This window comes from Sorex fumeus, unplaced genomic scaffold, assembly GCF_029834395.1.
Source record: "Sorex fumeus unplaced genomic scaffold, SorFum_2.1 ptg000095l, whole genome shotgun sequence".
NCBI classification, from domain to species: domain Eukaryota; kingdom Metazoa; phylum Chordata; class Mammalia; order Eulipotyphla; family Soricidae; genus Sorex; species Sorex fumeus.
This window is the reverse complement of record NW_026606152.1, coordinates 7,044,730-7,066,056: the sequence shown is the minus strand read 5'-3', so window position 1 is coordinate 7,066,056 and position 21,327 is coordinate 7,044,730. Positions and strand designations below refer to the sequence as shown.

General features: G+C 49.1%; 1 protein-coding gene across 1 annotated transcript in view; it reads left to right on the top strand.

Moving 5' to 3' along the window:
• The window catches only part of STPG2 (sperm tail PG-rich repeat containing 2), a 254,233-nt gene that overhangs the window by 61,563 nt on the left and 171,343 nt on the right, over positions 1 to 21,327 (top strand). The window contains exon 5 of the mRNA XM_056132707.1: positions 20,909 to 21,021. Coding sequence (XP_055988682.1) covers positions 20,909 to 21,021 — 113 coding nt within the window. The remainder of the gene's footprint in view (positions 1 to 20,908; positions 21,022 to 21,327) is intronic.

Here is a 21,327-nt window from a genome sequence, read left to right as displayed (position 1 = left end):
TTTCTTCAGCTCTGGAAACGTTGTAGCAATGATGTCTTTGACAGTTTCTTCTTCATCAAGGTTTTCTTCCTGTACCTCTGGGACTTCAATACTTCTTATGTTACCCCTCTTGGCTTCATCACGATCTTCTCTTGCCATCTGTTCCCGAATTGTGAGTCTCTTTTCCATTTTCTTCTCCTTTCTGGAGAGTCTCTGATCTTCATCTTCGAGCTCACTGATTATGTTCTCAGCAGCTGTTACTCTGCTGCTGAGGCCTTCCACTGAGTTTTTCAATTCGCCTACGAGATTTTTCAGGTCTGACATTTCTGATTGCATTTTCCTCATTTCTGCCTTCAAATCCTCTTGTCTTCTGTTGGCATTGGTTTCCATTGTTTCTTTTAGTTCCCTAAGCATCCTAAGTAGCTCTATCCTGAATTCCTTGTCAGAGAGGTTGTCTAACACTGCAGTACTGTTGGTGTCATCTGGGCTAGACTCTTCAATAAGAAAGTTTGGTGGGCTTTTGCGTTGCTTTACCATTGTGAAAACTGTGGTTTAGTCCTTAACATTCACTGTTACTATTCTGCTTGATATGCAGTGTGAGTTAAGATAGGCTTATGAGTTATTGGCTACTGTGTTTTTAGTGACTGAGTTAAACTAGAGAAGTTTCCATCGAAGAAGGTAGCTTATGGTTCCTATGTCATATGAAGTGGGGAAATATTTCGCGGCCGCGTTAGTGGCCGCGGCTCCAGAAAGAGTCCCTGGCACTGAGCGAGGAGTTGGGAATGTCGATGAGGCTAGCTGTGCATGCGCACAGGGTGTCCCAGGCCGTTGGGGGCGGGCTGTACCTGGTTGGAATAGGAGCCGTTCTCTTGGTTACCCAGAGCTGGTCCTCCGGGCCCGTCTCACGCAGACCAGGGGTAAAACCGGCTTTCTAGGAGGTGGAGCTAGCTGGGCATGCGCACAGAGGGTCCCAGGCCGTTGGGGGCGTGCTGTACCTGGTTGGAATAGGAGCCGTTCGCTTCGTTGCCCAGAGCTGGGCCTCCGGGCCCGTCCCACGCAGACCAGGGGTAAAACCGGCTTTCTAGGAGGTGGAGCTAGCTGGGCATGCGCAGAGAGGGTCCCAGGCCGTTGGGGGCGGGCTGTACCTGGTTGGAATAGGAGCCGTTCGCTTGGTTGCCCAGAGCTGAGCCTCCGGGCCCGTCCCACGCAGACCAGGGGTAAAACCGGCTTTCTAGGAGGTGGAGCTAGCTGGGCATGCGCAGAGAGGGTCCCAGGCCGTTGGGGGCGGGCTGTACCTGGTTGGAATAGTAGCCGTTCTCTTGGTTGCTCAGAGCTGGGCCTCCGGGCCCGTCCCACGCAGACCAGGGGTAAAACCGGCTTTCTAGGAGGTGGAGCTAGCTGGGCATGCGCACAGAGGGTCCCAGGCCGTTGGGGGCGGGCTGTACCTGGTGGGAATAGGAGCCGTTCGCTTGGTTGCCCAGAGCTGGGCCTCCGGGCCCGTCCCACGCAGACCAGGGGTAAAACCGGCTTTCTAGGAGGTGGAGCTAGCTGGGCATGCGCAGAGAGGGTCCCAGGCCGTTGGGGGCGGGCTGTACCTGGTTGGAATAGGAGCCGTTCGATTGGTTGCCAGGAGATGGGCCTCCGGGCCCGTCCCACGCAGACCAGGGGCAAAACCGGCTTTCTAGGAGGTGGAGCTAGCTGGGCATGCGCACAGAGGGTCCTAGGCCGTTGGGGGCATGCTGTACCTGGTTGGAATAGGAGACGTTCGCTTGGTTGTCCAGAGCTGGGCCTCCGGGCCCGTCCAACGCAGACCAGGGGTCAAACCGGCTTTCTAGGAGGTGGAGCTAGCTGGGCATGCGCAGAGAGGGTCCCAGGTCGTTGGGGGCGGTCTATACCTGGTTGGAATAGGAGCCGTTCACTTTTTTGTCCAGAGCTGGGCCTCCGGGCCGGTCCCATGCAGACCAGGGGTAAAACCGGCTTTCAGTAGGTGGAGCTAGCTGGGCATGCGCACAGAGGGTCCCAGGACGTTGGGGGCGGGCTGTACCTGGTTGGAATAGGAGCCGTTCTCTTGGTGGCCCAGAGCTGGGCCTCCGGGCCCGTCCCACGAAGATCAGGGGTAAAACCGGCTTTCTAGGAGTTGGAGCTAGCTGGGCATGCCCACAGAGGGTCCCAGGTCAATGGGGGCGGGCTGTACCTGGTTGGAATAGGAGCCGTTCGCTTGGTTGCCCAGAGCTGGGTTTCCGGGCCCGTCCCACGCAGACCAGGTGTAAAACCGGCTTTCTAGATGGTGGCCCTAGCTGGGCATGCGCACAGAGGGTCCCAGGCCATTGGGGGTGGGCTGTACCTGGTTGGAATAGGAGCCGTTCGCTTCGTTGCCCAGAGCTGGGCCTCCGGGCCCGTCCCACGCAGACCAGGGGTAAAACCGGCTTTCTAGGAGGTGGAGCTAGCTGGGCCTGCGCAGAGAGGGTCCCAGGCCGTTGGGGGTGGTCTGTACCTGGTTGGAATAGGAGCCGTTCGCTTGATTGCCCAGAGCTGGGCCTCCGGGCCCGTCCCACGCAGACCAGGGGTAAAACCGGCTTTCTAGGAGGTGGAGCTAGCTGTGCCTGCGCACAGAGGGTCCCAGGCCGTTGGGGGCGTGCTGTACCTCGTTGGAATAGGAGCCGTTCGCTTGGTTGCCCAGAGCTGGGCCTCCGGGCCCGTCCCACGCAGACCAGGGGTGAAACCGGCTTTCTAGGAGGTGGAGCTAGCTGGGCATGCGCAGAGAGGGTCCCAGGCCGTTGGGGGCGGGCTGTACCTGGTTGGAATATGAGCCGTTCGCTTGGTTGCCCAGAGCTGGGCCTCCGGGCCCGTCCCACACAGACCAGGGGTAAAACCGGCTTTCTAGGAGGTGGAGCTAGCTGGGCCTGAGCACAGAGGGTCCCAGGTCGTTGAGGGCGGGCTGTACCTGGTTGGAATAGGAGCCGTTTGCTTGGTTGCCCAAAGCTGGGCCTCCGGGCCCGTCCCACGCAGACCAGGGGTAAAACCGGCTTTCTTGGAAGTGAAGCTAGCTGGGCATGCGCAGAGAGGGTCCCAGGCCGTTGGGGGCGGGCTGTACCTGGTTGGAATAGGAGCCGTTCGCTTGGTTGCCCAGAGCTGGGCCTCCTGGCCCGTCCCACGCAGACCAGGGGTAAAACTGGCTTTCTAGGAGTTAGAGCTTGCTGGGCATGCACAGAGAGGGTCCCAGGCCGTTGGGTCGGGCTGTACCTGGTTGGAATAGGAGCCGTTCTCTTGGTTGCCCAGAGCTGGGCCTCCGGGCCCGTCCCACGCAGACCCGCCCCTAGCTTCTTCAAAGGAGATCTTATATAGGCCTTCACTGGCCGTTACATCAAGGCCCGCACATTTCATAGCCAATAGATTTGTAACAACATATACTTTCTTAACCAATCCATTTAAAAGTGCCTCACTCCTTAGCTTATAGATTCAAAGATCAGCATATACGTACATCGATTGTCAGCACAAGCAAGGTTATAGCCGGAATCATTAAGCCTTAGGTAATCTCCTTTGACCATCCTCCTTTTGAGTTACCCAAGTCTGCAGGGTGCTGTAGTGAAACAATACACTCCAGGAAAGGGCAATTTCCCCCAACCACCTGCCCACTCTCTCCACTTCTATTTGATATAGTACTGGCAGTACTTGCAATAGCAGTTAAGGAAGAAAAATATATTAAGGGCATTCAGGTAGGAAAGGAAGAAAGAAAGCTTTCACTATTCGCAGATGATATGATACTAAAGTTAGCGTTCCCTAAAAACTCTACCAAGAAACTCCTAGAAACAATAGATTTCTATAGTAAAGTTGCAGACTATAAAATCAATACCCAAATGTCCATGTATTTTCTATACGCAAATAATGAGAGAGAGGGAAGAAAATGACATGAAAAAACTATCCTGTTCACAATTGTGCCTCAAAAAATCAAGTACCTAGGAATCAGCTTAAATAAGAATGCAAAAGATCTGTTCAAAGAAAACTACAAAATGCTACTTCAGGAAATAAAAGAGGACAAGAGGAAATGGAAAAACATTCCCTGCTCATGGATCAGGAGAATTAACATTGTCAAAATGGCAATACTCCCCAAAACATTGTACAAATTCAATGTTATCCCTATAATGAAATCCATGACATTTTTCAAATAAATGGAGCAAACACTCCTGAAATTCATATGGAACAATAAGCAACCACGAATAGCTAAAGCTTGGGAAAAAGAAAATAGGAGGAATCAACCCTCCACCCTAACTTCAAACTCTACTACAAAGCAGTAATAATTAAAACAGCATGGTACGGGAACAAAGGCAGAGCTGCAGTCCAATGGAACAGGGTTGAATATACTGACACCACCCACCCAATAAATGGTCATCTAATATTTGATAAGGGAGCAAGAAAAGTGAAGTGGAGCAAGGAAAGTCTCTTTAACAAATTGTGCTGGCAAAACTGGACAGCTACATGTAAAAAAATGGGCTCAGATCTCTACCTAACACAATGTACAAAAGTAGACAAGATGTACTAAAATGTACTAAAAAGTAGACAAAATGTACTAAAAACCTCGACATCAGACTGGAATTCATAAGGTACATTGGAGACAAGGTTGGCAAAATCCTCCAAGACATTGAAGCTAATGGTATCTTCAAAGATGACACGCCACTGACAGAGATAGTGGAAACAGAGAAGACAAGTGAAGCTATCTTTAACTAAGAAGCTTCTGCACCTCAAAAGAAACAGCTACCAAAATACAAAGTATACAGAATGGGAAAGAATATTCACCCAATACCCATCTGATAAAGGGTTGATATCAAGGATATACAAAGCGGTGGTTGAACATCCACCCATGAAGAAAATGAAGAAAACATCCAACCCAAACAAAAAATGGGGTGATGAAATAAACAGAAACTTTCTCAAAGAATAAATTCAAATGGCTAAAAGGCACATGAGTAAATGCTCTACATCACTAATCATCAGGGAGATGCAGATCAAAAAAATCATGAGATATCATCTCATACCACAGAGCCTGGCCCACATCCAAAAGAAAAAAAGCAACTGGTGTTGGCGCGGATGTGGGGAGAAAGGAACCCTCCTTCATTGCTGATGGGAATGCCGACTGGTTCAGCCCTTTTGGAAAACAGTGTGTATGATTCTCAAAAAATTAGAAATTGAGCTCCCATTTGACCCAGCAATACCACTCCTGGGTATATATCCCGGAGAGACAAAAAAGTACAGTCAAAATGACACTTGTATGTTCATTGATGCACTGTTCACAATAGCCAAAATTTGGAAAAAAAAAACTCGAGTGCCTGAGAACATATGACTGGTTAAAGAAACTTTGGTACATCTACACAATGGAATACTATGCAGCTATTAGAAAATATGAAGTCATGAAATTTACAAACTAGTGGTTCTACATGGAAAGTTTCATGCTAAGTGAAATGAATCAGAAAGAGAGGGACAGACACAGAAAGACTGCACTCATATGGGGAATATAAAGTAACAGAATGGGAGACGAACACCCGTGAATAGTTGCGATAAGTACCAGGATGTCAGCTCCATGACTTGGAAGTTGGCAGTACATGCTGGGGGAAAAGGCAGTTCAGATAGTGAAGGGAACACCAAAAATGTTTGGAGGATTCGCTCAGGATGCGAAATGCATGCTGAAAGTAGACTATAGACCGAACATGATTGCCACTCAATTCCTCTTTTGCAAACCACAGCACCCAAAAGGAGAGAGAGAACAAAAGGGAGTGTCCTGCCACAAATGTGGGGTCGGGTGATGGGGGATGGAGTGGTGAGATGGGAGGGCTGAGATCTCCAAGCCTGCTTGGATCAGGAGTGGGTCTCCTCCAGCCAGATCCCCCATCTTTCAGTAAGTAGGCATTATGCCCACAAACTGCCTCCGGCATCATGTTATCCCATCAACGGTCAAGACCCAGACACTATAAAACCCAGCTCCTGGAAGCGTGCGGCCGTATTTGTGGCCACACGACCTCTTATTATCTTCTTCCTACTCTTGGAGAACCCGACAGGCTACTGAAAGTATCCTACTTGCATGGCGAGTCTGGAAAACTCCCTGTGGTGTATTTATTATGCCAAAACCCAGTAACAATGATGGGTCTCATCCCCCTGACCCTGAAAGAGCCTTGAATGTGGCACTTCCTAAAATCTCAGGGCTAAGACAAAGGAGACATTACTGGGCCTGCTAGAGGAAATCGATGAACAACAGGGTAACAGTGATACAGTGATACTTCTTAGTTTAAAAAAGATTAGATTTTTATACAGATTTTTAAGAGCATTAAAAATTTGCATTTTGTAGTTGTCAAACAAAATTGCTGGTATAAAGAAGATAAAATGAAAGTCCACAGAAATAGAAATATCTCAAATTATTCTAATTCCTAAGAAACAAAATTTTAATTTAAGAAATTTTTGTTACTTGTGAAATAAGCTTTATCTCAAATTCACTTCAAATGCTTTTAACTAAATACCTAAATTAAGAAGACTCTAAATTATTTAATAGTATTTATAGGATGATACTTGTCTGGATAGACACGTTTTATAAAACAGCTTTCCACTAACGCTGAAAAAAATCACTAATTTTAACCATAATTAGTGACTGACTGATTAATGGATTAGTAATTTAGTCAGCAACTCAGATGACATAAGCTCCAATAAAAGGAAACAACTGATAGTTTAATGGGAAATTGTACCATTGACTCTAAACCAAGAATATGATAAGATATCCACTCAAGTGGATTATGTTTCCATGCATGTGATTTGAGCAACAAAAAAATTGGTACACAATGTCAAGCTTTTCCATTTTTTCTTTCTTTTTTTAAGAGCAGCTCAATAATTTCGGGGTGGTAGTGGTGTGGATGGCTAGTACAATACAGAGAACATAGAGGAAAAATGCAAAAAGGCATTTATGGTTATACTAAGAATATTATTAATTTTCTACAAGAAGAAAAATTCCTTTTTTATGTATTGGTGTGAGGTTGCCTTACTCAGTGAAATTCAGTGTTTATTCATGGATAAGTGTTCAGGGATATTTCTAAGGCAAGCACCTTAACCTCTGTTAATATTTCTTTACTCCCTCAACATAGATTCTTTCCAGTAAATTATTTTTTTCTGACTTTATTTCATGATGTATTTCCTAGAACTGGAATATCTTAAGGTTCCAGAATGTGATGTCTTTTTCTATCTCCTAGTACTGATAATTTGCTTCACTTTATACATTTTTGATGGTGATGGTAATGTTACAGTTCTAATCCAATATTTTAAATTAGAGTTAAACTTTTTATTATTTTTAATTTTTCTTTTATTAATGGGCCGGAGAGATAGCATAGCGGGTAGGGCATTTGCTTGCACGCAGCTGACCTGGGTTCAATTCCTCCGCCCCTCTCGGAGAGCCCGTCAAGCTACCAAGAGTATTCCACTCGCATGGCAAAGCCTGGCAAGATACCCGTAACTATTTGATATGCCAAAAACAGTAACAACAAGTCTCACAATAGAGACGTTACTGGTGCCTGCTTTGGCAAATCAATGAACAATGGGACAGTGCTACAGTGCTTTCGTTAATATCATTTATAATCATAATTGTGAGGTTGATTTCAATGTGCAACGACAGAAAAAGCTAGAAAAACATAGTTTATGCAGTTAAATGATTCATTATGGGGGTTTTAATTCACATGTATGTTGTTTGATTTCAATTTGGTTCTAATTTTACAAATGTGACTTAAAAATTTATTAATTTGGGGTCACAAGCAATAGTAAATTGGGCAGGGTGTTTGCCTTGCATGTGGCCAATCCAGGTTTCATCCTATATGTTCTCCTGAGCCCCATCAGGAGTGATCCCTGAGTACAGAGTAAGAAGTAAGCTCTTTTTTCAGTTTTAAATTAATCTTTAAGAAAGTTTCAAGGTTGTTTTTCAAGCCCAAGTTCTCCTTGAACATGCATCTCACTTTTTTGGTCTCTGTTTCTTTGCTTGCTTATTTCCACCTGGAGCAACCTATGTTTTCTCTGAACATATTTCTCCTCTTTCTCTCCTGTCACATTTTTAAAAACCAGTTTTGTTCAATAAAAACTACCTTTCTTCAATAAAAAGAAAGAAAAAGGAATAGAAAGAAATAAAAGAAAAGAAAGAAATAAAAAGATCATTTTCTAAGTTAGATACTTGAGTAAATATTTTAAGGAGAAATTGTTAATGGGTAATGTTTGGTTTTCACATTTTTTATAGTAAATGTAAAAGAAAAATGATTCACATAACTTCTTTGTCAGTAAAGAACTATTTTTTTTCCCTTTATTTTATTTTATTTTTTTTAAAGTTGTAGATTTACAATTTTTTGTGCTTTGGTTTCAATTATACAATGATCAGATACCCATCCCTCCACCAGTGCCCATTTTCCACCACCATGGATAATATCCCTCCCACCCCCATCCCCCCATCCCCCCTGTCTCTGTGGCAGGGCAATCCCCTGTGTTCTCTCTCTCCTTTTGGGTGTTGTGGTCTGCAAAAGAGGCATTGAGTGGCAAACATGTTCAGTCCATAGTCTACTTTCGACATGCATCTCCCCTCCTGGGAGGATCCTCCAAACATCCTTTATTTGGTGCTCCCTTCTCTATCTGAACAGCCCTTTCCTCTAGGATACCCGGCTGGCCTCTAAGTTATGGAGTAATCCTCCTGGTGCTGATCTCAGCTATTCTTGGGTATTAATCTCATACTTTGTTACTTTATATCCCCCAGATGAATGCAATCTTTCTATGTCTATCCCTCTCTTTCTGACTCATTTCGCTTAGCATGATACTTTCCATATTGTACCATTTGTATGTAAATTTCATGACTTCATCTTTTCTAAGAGCTACATAGTACTCCATTGTGTAGAAGTACCAAAGTTTCTTTAACCAGTCATCTGTTCTTGGGCATTCAGGTTTCTTCCAGTTTCTGGCTATTGTAAAGAGTGCTGCAATGAACAAACAAGTGCAGATGTCACTTCGACTATACATTTTTGCCTCTCTGGGATATATTCCCAGGAGTGGTATTGCTGGGTCAAATGGGAGCTCAATTTCTAATTTTTTGAGAATCGTCCATACTGTTTTCCAGAAGGGCTGAACCAGTGGACATTCCCACCAACAGTGAAGGAGTGTCCCTTTCTCGCCACATCCACGCCAGCATCGGTTGCTTTTGTTCTTTTGAATGTGGGCCAGTCTCTGAGGTGTGAGATGGTATCTCATTGTGGTTTTGATCTGCATCTCCCTGATGATTAATGATGTAGAGCATTTTCTCATGTGCTTTTTTGCCATTTGGATTTCTTCTTTGAGAAAGTTTCTGTTCATTTCATTGCCCCATTTTTGGATGGGGTTGGATGTTTTCTTCTTGTGGAGTTTAACCAGTATTTTGTATATCCTGGATATCAACCCCTTGTCAGATGTGTATTCGGCGAATATCCTTTCCCATTCTGTAGACTGTCTTTGTATTTTGGTCACTGTTTCTTTGGAGGTGCAGAAGCTTCTTAGTTTAAGATAGTCCCATTTATCTATCTCTGTTTTCACTTGCTCGGCCAGTGGCGTGGCATCTTTGAAGATACCATTAGCTTCAATGTCATGGAGGGTTTTGTCAACTTTATCTTCAATGTACCTTATGGTTTCTGGTCTGATGTTGAGGTCTTTAATCCATTTTGATCTTACTTTTGTACATGGTGTTAGGCAGAGTTCTGAGCCTATTTTTTTGCATGTAGCCGTCCAGTGATGCCAACACAATTTATTAAAGAGGCTTTCCTTACTCCACTTCACATTACTTGCACCTTTATCAAAGATTAGATGAGCATATGATTGAGGAGAGATGTCAGTGTATTCAACCCTGTTCCATTGGTCTGCAGTTCTGCCTTTGTTCCAGTACCATGCTGTTTTAATTATTACTGCTTTGTAGTACAGTTTGAAGTTCGGGAGGTTGATTTCTCCCATTTTCTTTTTCCCAAGAATTGCTTTAGCTATTCGTGGGGGCTTATTGTTCCATATAAATTTCAAGAGTGTTTGCTCCATTTCTTTGAAGAATGTCATGGGTATCCTTATAGGGATTGCATTGAATTTATACAATGCTTTCGGTAGTATTGCCATTTTGACAATGTTAAGTCTCCCGACCCATGAGCAGGGGATATCTTTCCATTTCCTCATGTCCTCTTTTATTTCCTGAAGTAGAGTTTTGTAGTTTTCTTTGTACAGGTCCTTTACTTCCTTAGTTAAGCTCATTCCTAGGTACTTGATTTTCTGGGGCACAATTGTGAATGGGATTGTTTTATTCATGTTGCTTTCTTCTCTCTCACTGTTTGCGTATAGGAAAGCCATGGACTTTTGGGTATTGATTTTATAACCTGCAACTTTACTATACGAGTCTATTGTTTCTAGGAGTTTTTTGGTGGAAGTTATTGGGTTCTCTAAGTAGAGTATCATATCATCTGCGAATAGTGAGAGCTTGATTTCTTCCTTTCCTACCTGGATGCCCTTAATATCTTTTTCCTGCCTAATCGCTATTGCAAGTACTTCCAGTACTATATTGAACAGCAGTGGAGAGAGTGGGCATCCCTGTCTCGTCCCTGATCTTAGAGGGAAGGCTCTCAGTTTTTCCCCGTTGAGGATGATGCTTGCTGTAGGCTTGTGGTAGATGGCTTTAATTATGTTGAGGAAGGTCCCCTCTATACCCATTTTGGCTAGGGTTTTCATCATAAAGGGGTGCTGGATCTTATCAAATGCTTTCTCTGCATCTATTGATATGATCATATGCTTTTTATCTTTTCTTTTGTTGATATGGTGGATTATGTTGATTGATTTCCGAATGTTAAACCATCCTTGCATCCCTGGGATGAATCCTACTTGGTCATGGTGTATGATCTTTTTAATGAGTAGTTGGATTCTATTTGCTAGTAGTTTGTTGAGGATCTTTGCATCTGTGTTCATCAGGGATATCGGCCTGTAATTCTCTTTCTTTGTGGTATCTCTGTCTGCTTTTGGTATCAGTGTGATATTTGCTTCGTAGAAACTGTTTGGAAGTGTTTTTGATATTTCAATTTCGTGGAAAAGCTTAAAGAGCATTGGGAGTAAGTCCTCTTTAAAGATTTGGAAGAATTCACTAGTGAATCCATCCGGGCCAGGACTTTTGTGCTTGGGGAGACTTTTTTATTACCATTTCAATTTCCTTGATGGTGATAGGTCTGTTCAGGTATTCCAGGTCTTCTTGGTTCAGCCTTGGGAGTCTGTAGGAGTCTAGGAATTTATCCATTTCCTCGAGGTTTTGATGTTCCGTGGCATAAAGCTTCTCAAAGTACTCCCTGAGGATCCTCTGAATTTCTGTGGTTTCTGTTGTAATGACCCCCTTTTCATTTCTGATTCGGTTTATTAGGGTTTTCTCTCTCCCTTTCTTTGTGAGTTTTGCTAGAGGCTTATCGATCTTGTTAATTTTCTCGAAGAACCAGCTCTTGGTTTCATTGATCTTTCGGATTGTTTTTTGGGTTTCCATCTCGTTAATCTCTGCTCTGAGTTTTATTATTTCCTTTCTCCTGTTCGGGTTGTGCTCCTTTTTTTGGTCCTTCTCCAAGTTCTTAAGCTGTGAGGTTAGGTTACTTATGTGTGCTCTCTCCTCCTTCCTGAGGAATGCTTGTAGAGCTATAAACTTTCCTCTTAACACAGCCTTTGCTGTGTCCCATAAGTTTTGGTAACTCGTGTTCTCATTTTCATTCGTTTCTAGGAATCTTTTGATTTCCTCTTTGATTTCCTGTCTAATCCACTCGTTGTTCAATAGTGCACTGTTTAATTTCCAGGTGTTTGATTTAGTTTTCTGTTTTTGTGTGTGATTTACTTCTAATTTCAGCGCATTATGGTCTGAGAAGATTGTTGATACAATCTCTACCTTCTTAATTTTATGGAGGCATGTTTTGTGGCTCAGCATGTGGTCTATCTTGGAGAATGTTCCATGTACGCTTGAGAAGAATGTGTATTCAGCTTTTTGTGGATGAAGTGTCCTGTATATATCTACTAAGTCCCTTTCTTCCATTGTTTCCCTCAAATGAAGTATGTCCTTGCTAAGCTTGAGTCTGGTTGATCTATCAAGAGGTGACAAAGCAGTGTTGAAGTCTCCCACTAGTATTGTGTTGCTGTTGATGTCTTTTTCCAAATCTATGAGTAGTTGTTTTAAGTACTTTGCTGGTCTCTCATTAGGTGCATATACATTTATTATTGTAAGTTCTTCCTGTTGTACAGATCCTCTGATCAATAAGAAATGGCCTTCACTGTCTCTTATGACCTTCCTCACTCTGAAATCGATGTGGTCTGATATAAGGATGGCTACCCCAGCTTTTTTATGGGAGCTGTTTGCCTGTAGGATTGTTTTCCAGCCTTTGACTCTGAGTCTGTGTTTGCTTTGACTATTGAGATGCGTTTCTTGCAGGCAGCAGAATGTTGGGTTCAATTTTCTAATCCATCCTGCCACTCTATGTCTTTTAATTGGTGCGTTTAGCCCATTGACATTGAGAGAGATTATTGTTATGGGATTTTGTCCCATTGTTCTGTTAAAATTTGGTGTATTTGAGGGGCCTTTCTTGCCTTAAAGTAGCCCATTTAGTTGTTCTTGTAACCATGGTTTTGAGTCTATGAAGTTCCTGAGCTGTTGTTTGTCTGTGAAACTGTGTGTTTTTCCTTCTATTATGAATGAGAGTCTTGCTGGGAAAAGTATTTTGGGGGAGGCATTTATTTCATTGAGTTTTTTTACTATGTCCCACCACTGTTTTCGGGCCATGAGGGTTTCATCAGAAAAATCAGCTGTGAATTTTAAGGATGCTCCTTTGTAAGAGATTTCTTTCTTCGATCTTGCTGCTTTCAGAATTTTGTCTCTGTCTAAGGTTTTGGTCATTTTGATCAGAATGTGTCTTGGGGTATTTTTATTCGGATTTCTTCTAGCTGGTACCCTTCGGGCCTCCTGAATGTGGTCACAAGTTTTCTTCAGCTCTGGAAATGTTGTAGCAATGATTTCTTTGACAGTTTCTTCTTCATCGAGGTTTTCTTCCTGTCCCTCTGGGACTCCAATAATTCTTATGTTACCCCTCTTGGCTTCATCCCGATCTTCTCTTGCCATCTGTTCCCGAATTGTGAGTCTCTTTTCCATTTTCTGCTCTTTTCTGGAGAGTCTCTGAACTTCATCTTCGAGCTCACTGATTCTGTTCTCAGCCGCTCTTACTCTGCTGCTGAGTCCTTCCACTGAGCTTTTCAATTCGCCTATGAGATTTTTCAGGTCTACATTTCTGATTGCATTTTCCTCATTTCTGCCTTCAGATCCTCTTGTCTTCTATTGGCATTGGTTTCCATTGTTTCTTTTAATTCCCTAAGCATCCTAAGTAGCTCCCTTCTGAATTCCTTGTCAGAGAGGTTGTCTAACACTGCAGTACTGTTGGTGTCATCTGGGCTAGACTCTTCAATATGAAAGTTTGGTGGGCTTTTGCATTGCTTTACCATTGTGAGAGGTGTGGTTTAGTCCTTCACGTTTAGTGTTACTATTCTGCTTGATATGCAGTGTGAGTTAAGATAGGCTTATGAGTTATTGGCAACTGTGTTTCTAGTGGCTGAGCTAAAATAGAGAAGTTTCCATCTAAGAAGTTAGCTTATGGTTCCAATGGCATATGTAGTGGGAAAATAGTTCGCGGCCGCGTTAGCGGCCGCGGCTCCGGAAAGAGTCCCTGGCACTGGGCGAGGAGTTGGGAATGTCTCCTGTTTGGAATTGGAGCCGTTCAGCTTTGTTGCCCAGAGCTGGGCCTCTGTGCCCGTCCCACGCGGATCAGGGGTTGAACACCGGCTGTCTAGGGGCTGTTTCTAGCTGCGCGTGCCCAGAGAGGAACCCAGGCCCTTGGGGGCGGGCTGTACCTGTTGGAATTGGAGCCGTTCAGCTTTGTTGCCCAGAGCTGGGCCTCTGTGCCCGTCCCACGCGGATCAGGGGTTGAAAACCGGCTGTCTAGGGGCTGTTTCTAGCTGCGCGTGCCCAGAGAGGAACCCAGGCCCTTGGGGGCGGGCTGTACCTGTTGGAATTGGAGCCGTTCAGCTTTGTTGCCCAGAGCTGGGCCTCTGTGCCCGTCCCACGCGGATCAGGGGTTGAAAACCGGCTGTCTAGGGGCTGTTTCTAGCTGCGCGTGCCCAGAGAGGAACCCAGGCCCTTGGGGGCGGGCTGTACCTGTTGGAATTGGAGCCGTTCAGCTTTGTTGCCCAGAGCTGGGCCTCTGTGCCCGTCCCACGCGGATCAGGGGTTGAAAACCGGCTGTCTAGGGGCTGTTTCTAGCTGCGCGTGCCCAGAGAGGAACCCAGGCCCTTGGGGGCGGGCTGTACCTGTTGGAATTGGAGCCGTTCAGCTTTGTTGCCCAGAGCTGGGCCTCTGTGCCCGTCCCACGCGGATCAGGGGTTGAAAACCGGCTGTCTAGGGGCTGTTTCTAGCTGCGCATGCCCAGAGAGGAACCCAGGCCCTTGGGGGCGGGCTGTACCTGTTGGAATTGGAGCCGTTCAGCTTTGTTGCCCAGAGCTGGGCCTCTGTGCCCGTCCCACGCGGATCAGGGGTTGAAAACCGGCTGTCTAGGGGCTGTTTCTAGCTGCGCGTGCCCAGAGAGGAACCCAGGCCCTTGGGGGCGGGCTGTACCTGTTGGAATTGGAGCCGTTCAGCTTTGTTGCCCAGAGCTGGGCCTCTGTGCCCGTCCCACGCGGATCAGGGGTTGAAAACCGGCTGTCTAGGGGCTGTTTCTAGCTGCGCGTGCCCAGAGAGGAACCCAGGCCCTTGGGGGCGGGCTGTACCTGTTGGAATTGGAGCCGTTCAGCTTTGTTGCCCAGAGCTGGGCCTCTGTGCCCGTCCCACGCGGATCAGGGGTTGAAAACCGGCTGTCTAGGGGCTGTTTCTAGCTGCGCGTGCCCAGAGAGGAACCCAGGCCCTTGGGGGCGGGCTGTACCTGTTGGAATTGGAGCTGTTCAGCTTTGTTGCCCAGAGCTGGGCCTCTGTGCCCGTCCCACGCGGATCAGGGGTTGAAAACCGGCTGTCTAGGGGCTGTTTCTAGCTGCGCGTGCCCAGAGAGGAACCCAGGCCCTTGGGGGCGAGCTGTACCTGTTGAAATTGGAGCCGTTCAGCTTTGTTGCCCAGAGCTGGGCCTCTGTGCACGTCCCACGCGGATCAGGGGTTGAAAACCGGCTGTCTAGGGGCTCTTTCTAGCTGCGCGTGCCCAGAGAGGAACCCAGGCCCTTGGGGGCGGGCTGTACCTGTTGGAATTGGAGCCGTTCAGCTTTGTTGCCCAGAGCTGGGCCTCTGTGCCCGTCCCACGCGGATCAGGGGTTGAAAACCGGCTGTCTAGGGGCTGTTTCTAGCTGCGCGTGCCCAGAGAGGAACCCAGGCCCTTGGGGGCGGGCTGTACCTGTTGGAATTGGAGCCGTTCAGCTTTGTTGCCCAGAGCTGGGCCTCTGTGCCCGTCCCACGCGGATCAGGGGTTGAAAACCGGCTGTCTAGGGGCTGTTTCTAGCTGCGCGTGCCCAGAGAGGAACCCAGGCCCTTGGGGGCGGGCTGTACCTGTTGGAATTGGAGCCGTTCAGCTTTGTTGCCCAGAGCTGGGCCTCTGTGCCCGTCCCACGCGGATCAGGGGTTGAAAACCGGCTGTCTAGGGGCTGTTTCTAGCTGCGCGTGCCCAGAGAGGAACCCAGGCCCTTGGGGGCGGGCTGTACCTGTTGGAATTGGAGCTGTTCAGCTTTGTTGCCCAGAGCTGGGCCTCTGTGCCCGTCCCACGCGGATCAGGGGTTGAAAACCGGCTGTCTAGGGGCTGTTTCTAGCTGCGCGTGCCCAGAGAGGAACCCAGGCCCTTGGGGGCGAGCTGTACCTGTTGAAATTGGAGCCGTTCAGCTTTGTTGCCCAGAGCTGGGCCTCTGTGCACGTCCCACGCGGATCAGGGGTTGAAAACCGGCTGTCTAGGGGCTCTTTCTGCGCGTGCCCAGAGAGGAACCCAGGCCCTTGGGGGCGGGCTGTACCTGTTGAAATTGGAGCCGTTCAGCTTTGTTGCCCAGAGCTGGGCCTCTGTGCCCGTCCCACGCGGATCAGGGGTTGAAAACCGGCTGTCTAGGGGCTGTTTCTAGCTGCGCGTGCCCAGAGAGGAACCCAGGCCCTTGGGGGCGGGCTGTACCTGTTGGAATTGGAGCCGTTCAGCTTTGTTGCCCAGAGCTGGGCCTCTGTGCCCGTCCCACGCGGATCAGGGGTTGAACACCGGCTGTCTAGGGGCTGTTTCTAGCTGCGCGTGCCCAGAGAGGAACCCAGGCCCTTGGGGGCGGGCTGTACCTGTTGGAATTGGAGCCGTTCAGCTTTGTTGCCCAGAGCTGGGCCTCTGTGCCCGTCCCACGCGGATCAGGGGTTGAAAACCGGCTGTCTAGGGGCTGTTTCTAGCTGCGCGTGCCCAGAGAGGAACCCAGGCCCTTGGGGGCGGGCTGTACCTGTTGGAATTGGAGCCGTTCAGCTTTGTTGCCCAGAGCTGGGCCTCTGTGCCCGTCCCACGCGGATCAGGGGTTGAAAACCGGCTGTCTAGGGGCTGTTTCTAGCTGCGCGTGCCCAGAGAGGAACCCAGGCCCTTGGGGGCGGGCTGTACCTGTTGGAATTGGAGCCGTTCAGCTTTGTTGCCCAGAGCTGGGCCTCTGTGCCCGTCCCACGCGGATCAGGGGTTGAAAACCGGCTGTCTAGGGGCTGTTTCTAGCTGCGCGTGCCCAGAGAGGAACCCAGGCCCTTGGGGGCGGGCTGTACCTGTTGGAATTGGAGCCGTTCAGCTTTGTTGCCCAGAGCTGGGCCTCTGTGCCCGTCCCACGCGGATCAGGGGTTGAAAACCGGCTGTCTAGGGGCTGTTTCTAGCTGCGCATGCCCAGAGAGGAACCCAGGCCCTTGGGGGCGGGCTGTACCTGTTGGAATTGGAGCCGTTCAGCTTTGTTGCCCAGAGCTGGGCCTCTGTGCCCGTCCCACGCGGATCAGGGGTTGAAAACCGGCTGTCTAGGGGCTGTTTCTAGCTGCGCGTGCCCAGAGAGGAACCCAGGCCCTTGGGGGCGGGCTGTACCTGTTGGAATTGGAGCCGTTCAGCTTTGTTGCCCAGAGCTGGGCCTCTGTGCCCGTCCCACGCGGATCAGGGGTTGAAAACCGGCTGTCTAGGGGCTGTTTCTAGCTGCGCGTGCCCAGAGAGGAACCCAGGCCCTTGGGGGCGGGCTGTACCTGTTGGAATTGGAGCCGTTCAGCTTTGTTGCCCAGAGCTGGGCCTCTGTGCCCGTCCCACGCGGATCAGGGGTTGAAAACCGGCTGTCTAGGGGCTGTTTCTAGCTGCGCGTGCCCAGAGAGGAACCCAGGCCCTTGGGGGCGGGCTGTACCTGTTGGAATTGGAGCTGTTCAGCTTTGTTGCCCAGAGCTGGGCCTCTGTGCCCGTCCCACGCGGATCAGGGGTTGAAAACCGGCTGTCTAGGGGCTGTTTCTAGCTGCGCGTGCCCAGAGAGGAACCCAGGCCCTTGGGGGCGAGCTGTACCTGTTGAAATTGGAGCCGTTCAGCTTTGTTGCCCAGAGCTGGGCCTCTGTGCACGTCCCACGCGGATCAGGGGTTGAAAACCGGCTGTCTAGGGGCTCTTTCTAGCTGCGCGTGCCCAGAGAGGAACCCAGGCCCTTGGGGGCGGGCTGTACCTGTTGGAATTGGAGCCGTTCAGCTTTGTTGCCCAGAGCTGGGCCTCTGTGCCCGTCCCACGCGGATCAGGGGTTGAAAACCGGCTGTCTAGGGGCTGTTTCTAGCTGCGCGTGCCCAGAGAGGAACCCAGGCCCTTGGGGGCGGGCTGTACCTGTTGGAATTGGAGCCGTTCAGCTTTGTTGCCCAGAGCTGGGCCTCTGTGCCCGTCCCACGCGGATCAGGGGTTGAAAACCGGCTGTCTAGGGGCTGTTTCTAGCTGCGCGTGCCCAGAGAGGAACCCAGGCCCTTGGGGGCGGGCTGTACCTGTTGGAATTGGAGCCGTTCAGCTTTGTTGCCCAGAGCTGGGCCTCTGTGCCCGTCCCACGCGGATCAGGGGTTGAAAACCGGCTGTCTAGGGGCTGTTTCTAGCTGCGCGTGCCCAGAGAGGAACCCAGGCCCTTGGGGGCGGGCTGTACCTGTTGGAATTGGAGCTGTTCAGCTTTGTTGCCCAGAGCTGGGCCTCTGTGCCCGTCCCACGCGGATCAGGGGTTGAAAACCGGCTGTCTAGGGGCTGTTTCTAGCTGCGCGTGCCCAGAGAGGAACCCAGGCCCTTGGGGGCGAGCTGTACCTGTTGAAATTGGAGCCGTTCAGCTTTGTTGCCCAGAGCTGGGCCTCTGTGCACGTCCCACGCGGATCAGGGGTTGAAAACCGGCTGTCTAGGGGCTCTTTCTGCGCGTGCCCAGAGAGGAACCCAGGCCCTTGGGGGCGGGCTGTACCTGTTGAAATTGGAGCCGTTCAGCTTTGTTGCCCAGAGCTGGGCCTCTGTGCCCGTCCCACGCGGATCAGGGGTTGAAAACCGGCTGTCTAGGGGCTGTTTCTAGCTGCGCGTGCCCAGAGAGGAACCCAGGCCCTTGGGGGCGGGCTGTACCTGTTGGAATTGGAGCCGTTCAGCTTTGTTGCCCAGAGCTGGGCCTCTGTGCCCGTCCCACGCGGATCAGGGGTTGAAAACCGGCTGTCTAGGGGCTGTTTCTAGCTGCGCGTGCCCAGAGAGGAACCCAGGCCCTTGGGGGCAGGCTGTACCTGTTGGAATTGGAGCCGTTCAGCTTTGTTGCCCAGAGCTGGGCCTCTGTGCCCGTCCCACGCGGATCTGGGGTTGAAAACCGGCTGTCTAGGGGCTGTTTCTAGCTGCGCGTGCCCAGAGAGGAACCCAGGCCCTTGGGGGCGAGCTGTACCTGTTGAAATTGGAGCCGTTCAGCTTTGTTGCCCAGAGCTGGGCCTCTGTGCCCGTCCCACGCGGATCAGGGGTTGAAAACCGGCTGTCTAGGGGCTGTTTCTAGCTGCGCGTGCCCAGAGAGGAACCCAGGCCCTTGGGGGTGGGCTGTACCTGTTGAAATTGGAGCCGTTCAGCTTTGTTGCCCAGAGCTGGGCCTCTGTGCCCGTCCCACGCGGATCAGGGGTTGAAAACCGGCTGTCTAGGGGCTGTTTCTAGCTGCGCGTGCCCAGAGAGGAACCCAGGCCCTTGGGGGCGGGCTGTACCTGTTGGAATTGGAGCCGTTCAGCTTTGTTGCCCAGAGCTGGGCCTCTGTGCCCGTCCCACGCGGATCAGGGGTTGAAAACCGGCTGTCTAGGGGCTGTTTCTAGCTGCGCGTGCCCAGAGAGGAACCCAGGCCCTTGGGGGCGGGCTGTACCTGTTGGAATTGGAGCCGTTCAGCTTTGTTGCCCAGAGCTGGGCCTCTGTGCCCGTCCCACGCGGATCAGGGGTTGAAAACCGGCTGTCTAGGGGCTGTTTCTAGCTGCGCGTGCCCAGAGAGGAACCCAGGCCCTTGGGGGCGGGCTGTACCTGTTGGAATTGGAGCCGTTCAGCTTTGTTGCCCAGAGCTGGGCCTCTGTGCCCGTCCCACGCGGATCAGGGGTTGAAAACCGGCTGTCTAGGGGCTGTTTCTAGCTGCGCGTGCCCAGAGAGGAACCCAGGCCCTTGGGGGCAGGCTGTACCTGTTGGAATTGGAGCCGTTCAGCTTTGTTGCCCAGAGCTGGGCCTCTGTGCCCGTCCCACGCGGATCAGGGGTTGAAAACCGGCTGTCTAGGGGCTGTTTCTAGCTGCGCGTGCCCAGAGAGGAACCCAGGCCCTTGGGGGCGGGCTGTACCTGTTGAAATTGGAGCCGTTCAGCTTTGTTGCCCAGAGCTGGGCCTCTGTGCCCGTCCCACGCGGATCAGGGGTTGAAAACCGGCTGTCTAGGGGCTGTTTCTAGCTGCGCGTGCCCAGAGAGGAACCCAGGCCCTTGGGGGCGGGCTGTACCTGTTGGAATTGGAGCCGTTCAGCTTTGTTGCCCAGAGCTGGGCCTCTGTGCCCGTCCCACGCGGATCAGGGGTTGAAAACCGGCTGTCTAGGGGCTGTTTCTAGCTGCGCGTGCCCAGAGAGGAACCCAGGCCCTTGGGGGCGGGCTGTACCTGTTGAAATTGGAGCCGTTCACCTTTGTTGCCCAGAGCTGGGCCTCTGTGCCCGTCCCACGCGGATCAGGGGTTGAAAACCGGCTGTCTAGGGGCTGTTTCTAGCTGCGCGTGCCCAGAGAGGAACCCAGGCCCTTGGGGGCGGGCTGTACCTGTTGGAATTGGAGCCGTTCAGCTTTGTTGCCCAGAGCTGGGCCTCTGTGCCCGTCCCACGTGGATCAGGGGTTGAAAACCTGCTCAGTAAAGAACTATTTTTCAAACTCAGATATTAGCAACAAAATGAACTAGGGGTAATTCTTATTATGATTTTTGAAAACTTTATACTATTATGCTATAGGTTTAAACTATAGGAGGTAAGTAGAATTTTATATAATAACTGTTGGTAATGTTTGACTTTTAAATGATTTTATTTTTATTTAATGAAGGTTGATTTTAGTAGCATTTTCACTTCCTAAACTTATAACTTTCTCCCCTCTCTCCCCCTTTAACACTATAAAAGAACTAATTTTTATGTCATTTAACTTTTGGGTTGCTAGGTATACATCTAAGAGTAAAACTGTTCACTTTGGTTATGGATGTATCAAAAAAAGAAAATTCTATTGCTCAAAAATTGAGAAATCTAGCTTATTCAGAAGTTGGCTGAAATGCAGAAGTGATAACATGGTTAAGATATATCAAAGAAGACTTGAACATTTACCAGTATAAAGGCCTTTCTTACTTTTGATTTAGATGTAAAAGAAGTTAGACATTGTTTTATTACTTAACCTACCAATCTCTCTCTATTTTAGAAATTTTCCAATGCAACTTTGAAATACAAAGGAATAAATTTCGGTAGCTCTTTTGGAAGAATTGTGTTTCCTATAAAACCCGGGCCTGGTCCTGGAAAATATAACATAGTTGAGTAAGTAAAAGAACATATTCTTTTCTTTTTATTAAGAACATATTCTTAATGACTCAGAATAGTCAGTAAAATAACAGAACGCAAAATCAGTATCACTTAATCACTTAACTTCCCGTTAGTCATCGATTTGCTCGAGCGGGCGCCAGTAACGTCTCCATTTGTCCCTGTCGCGTGCTAGTGTAGCCCAATGGCATCTGTTCGCTCCGGGAAAATCTGAAAATCAGTATAAAAAACCTAAAAGGTATTTCCGGAGTGGCATATATAAAAGTCTGTTTGTAAACTATATCACGTGCTATCTGCTTTACA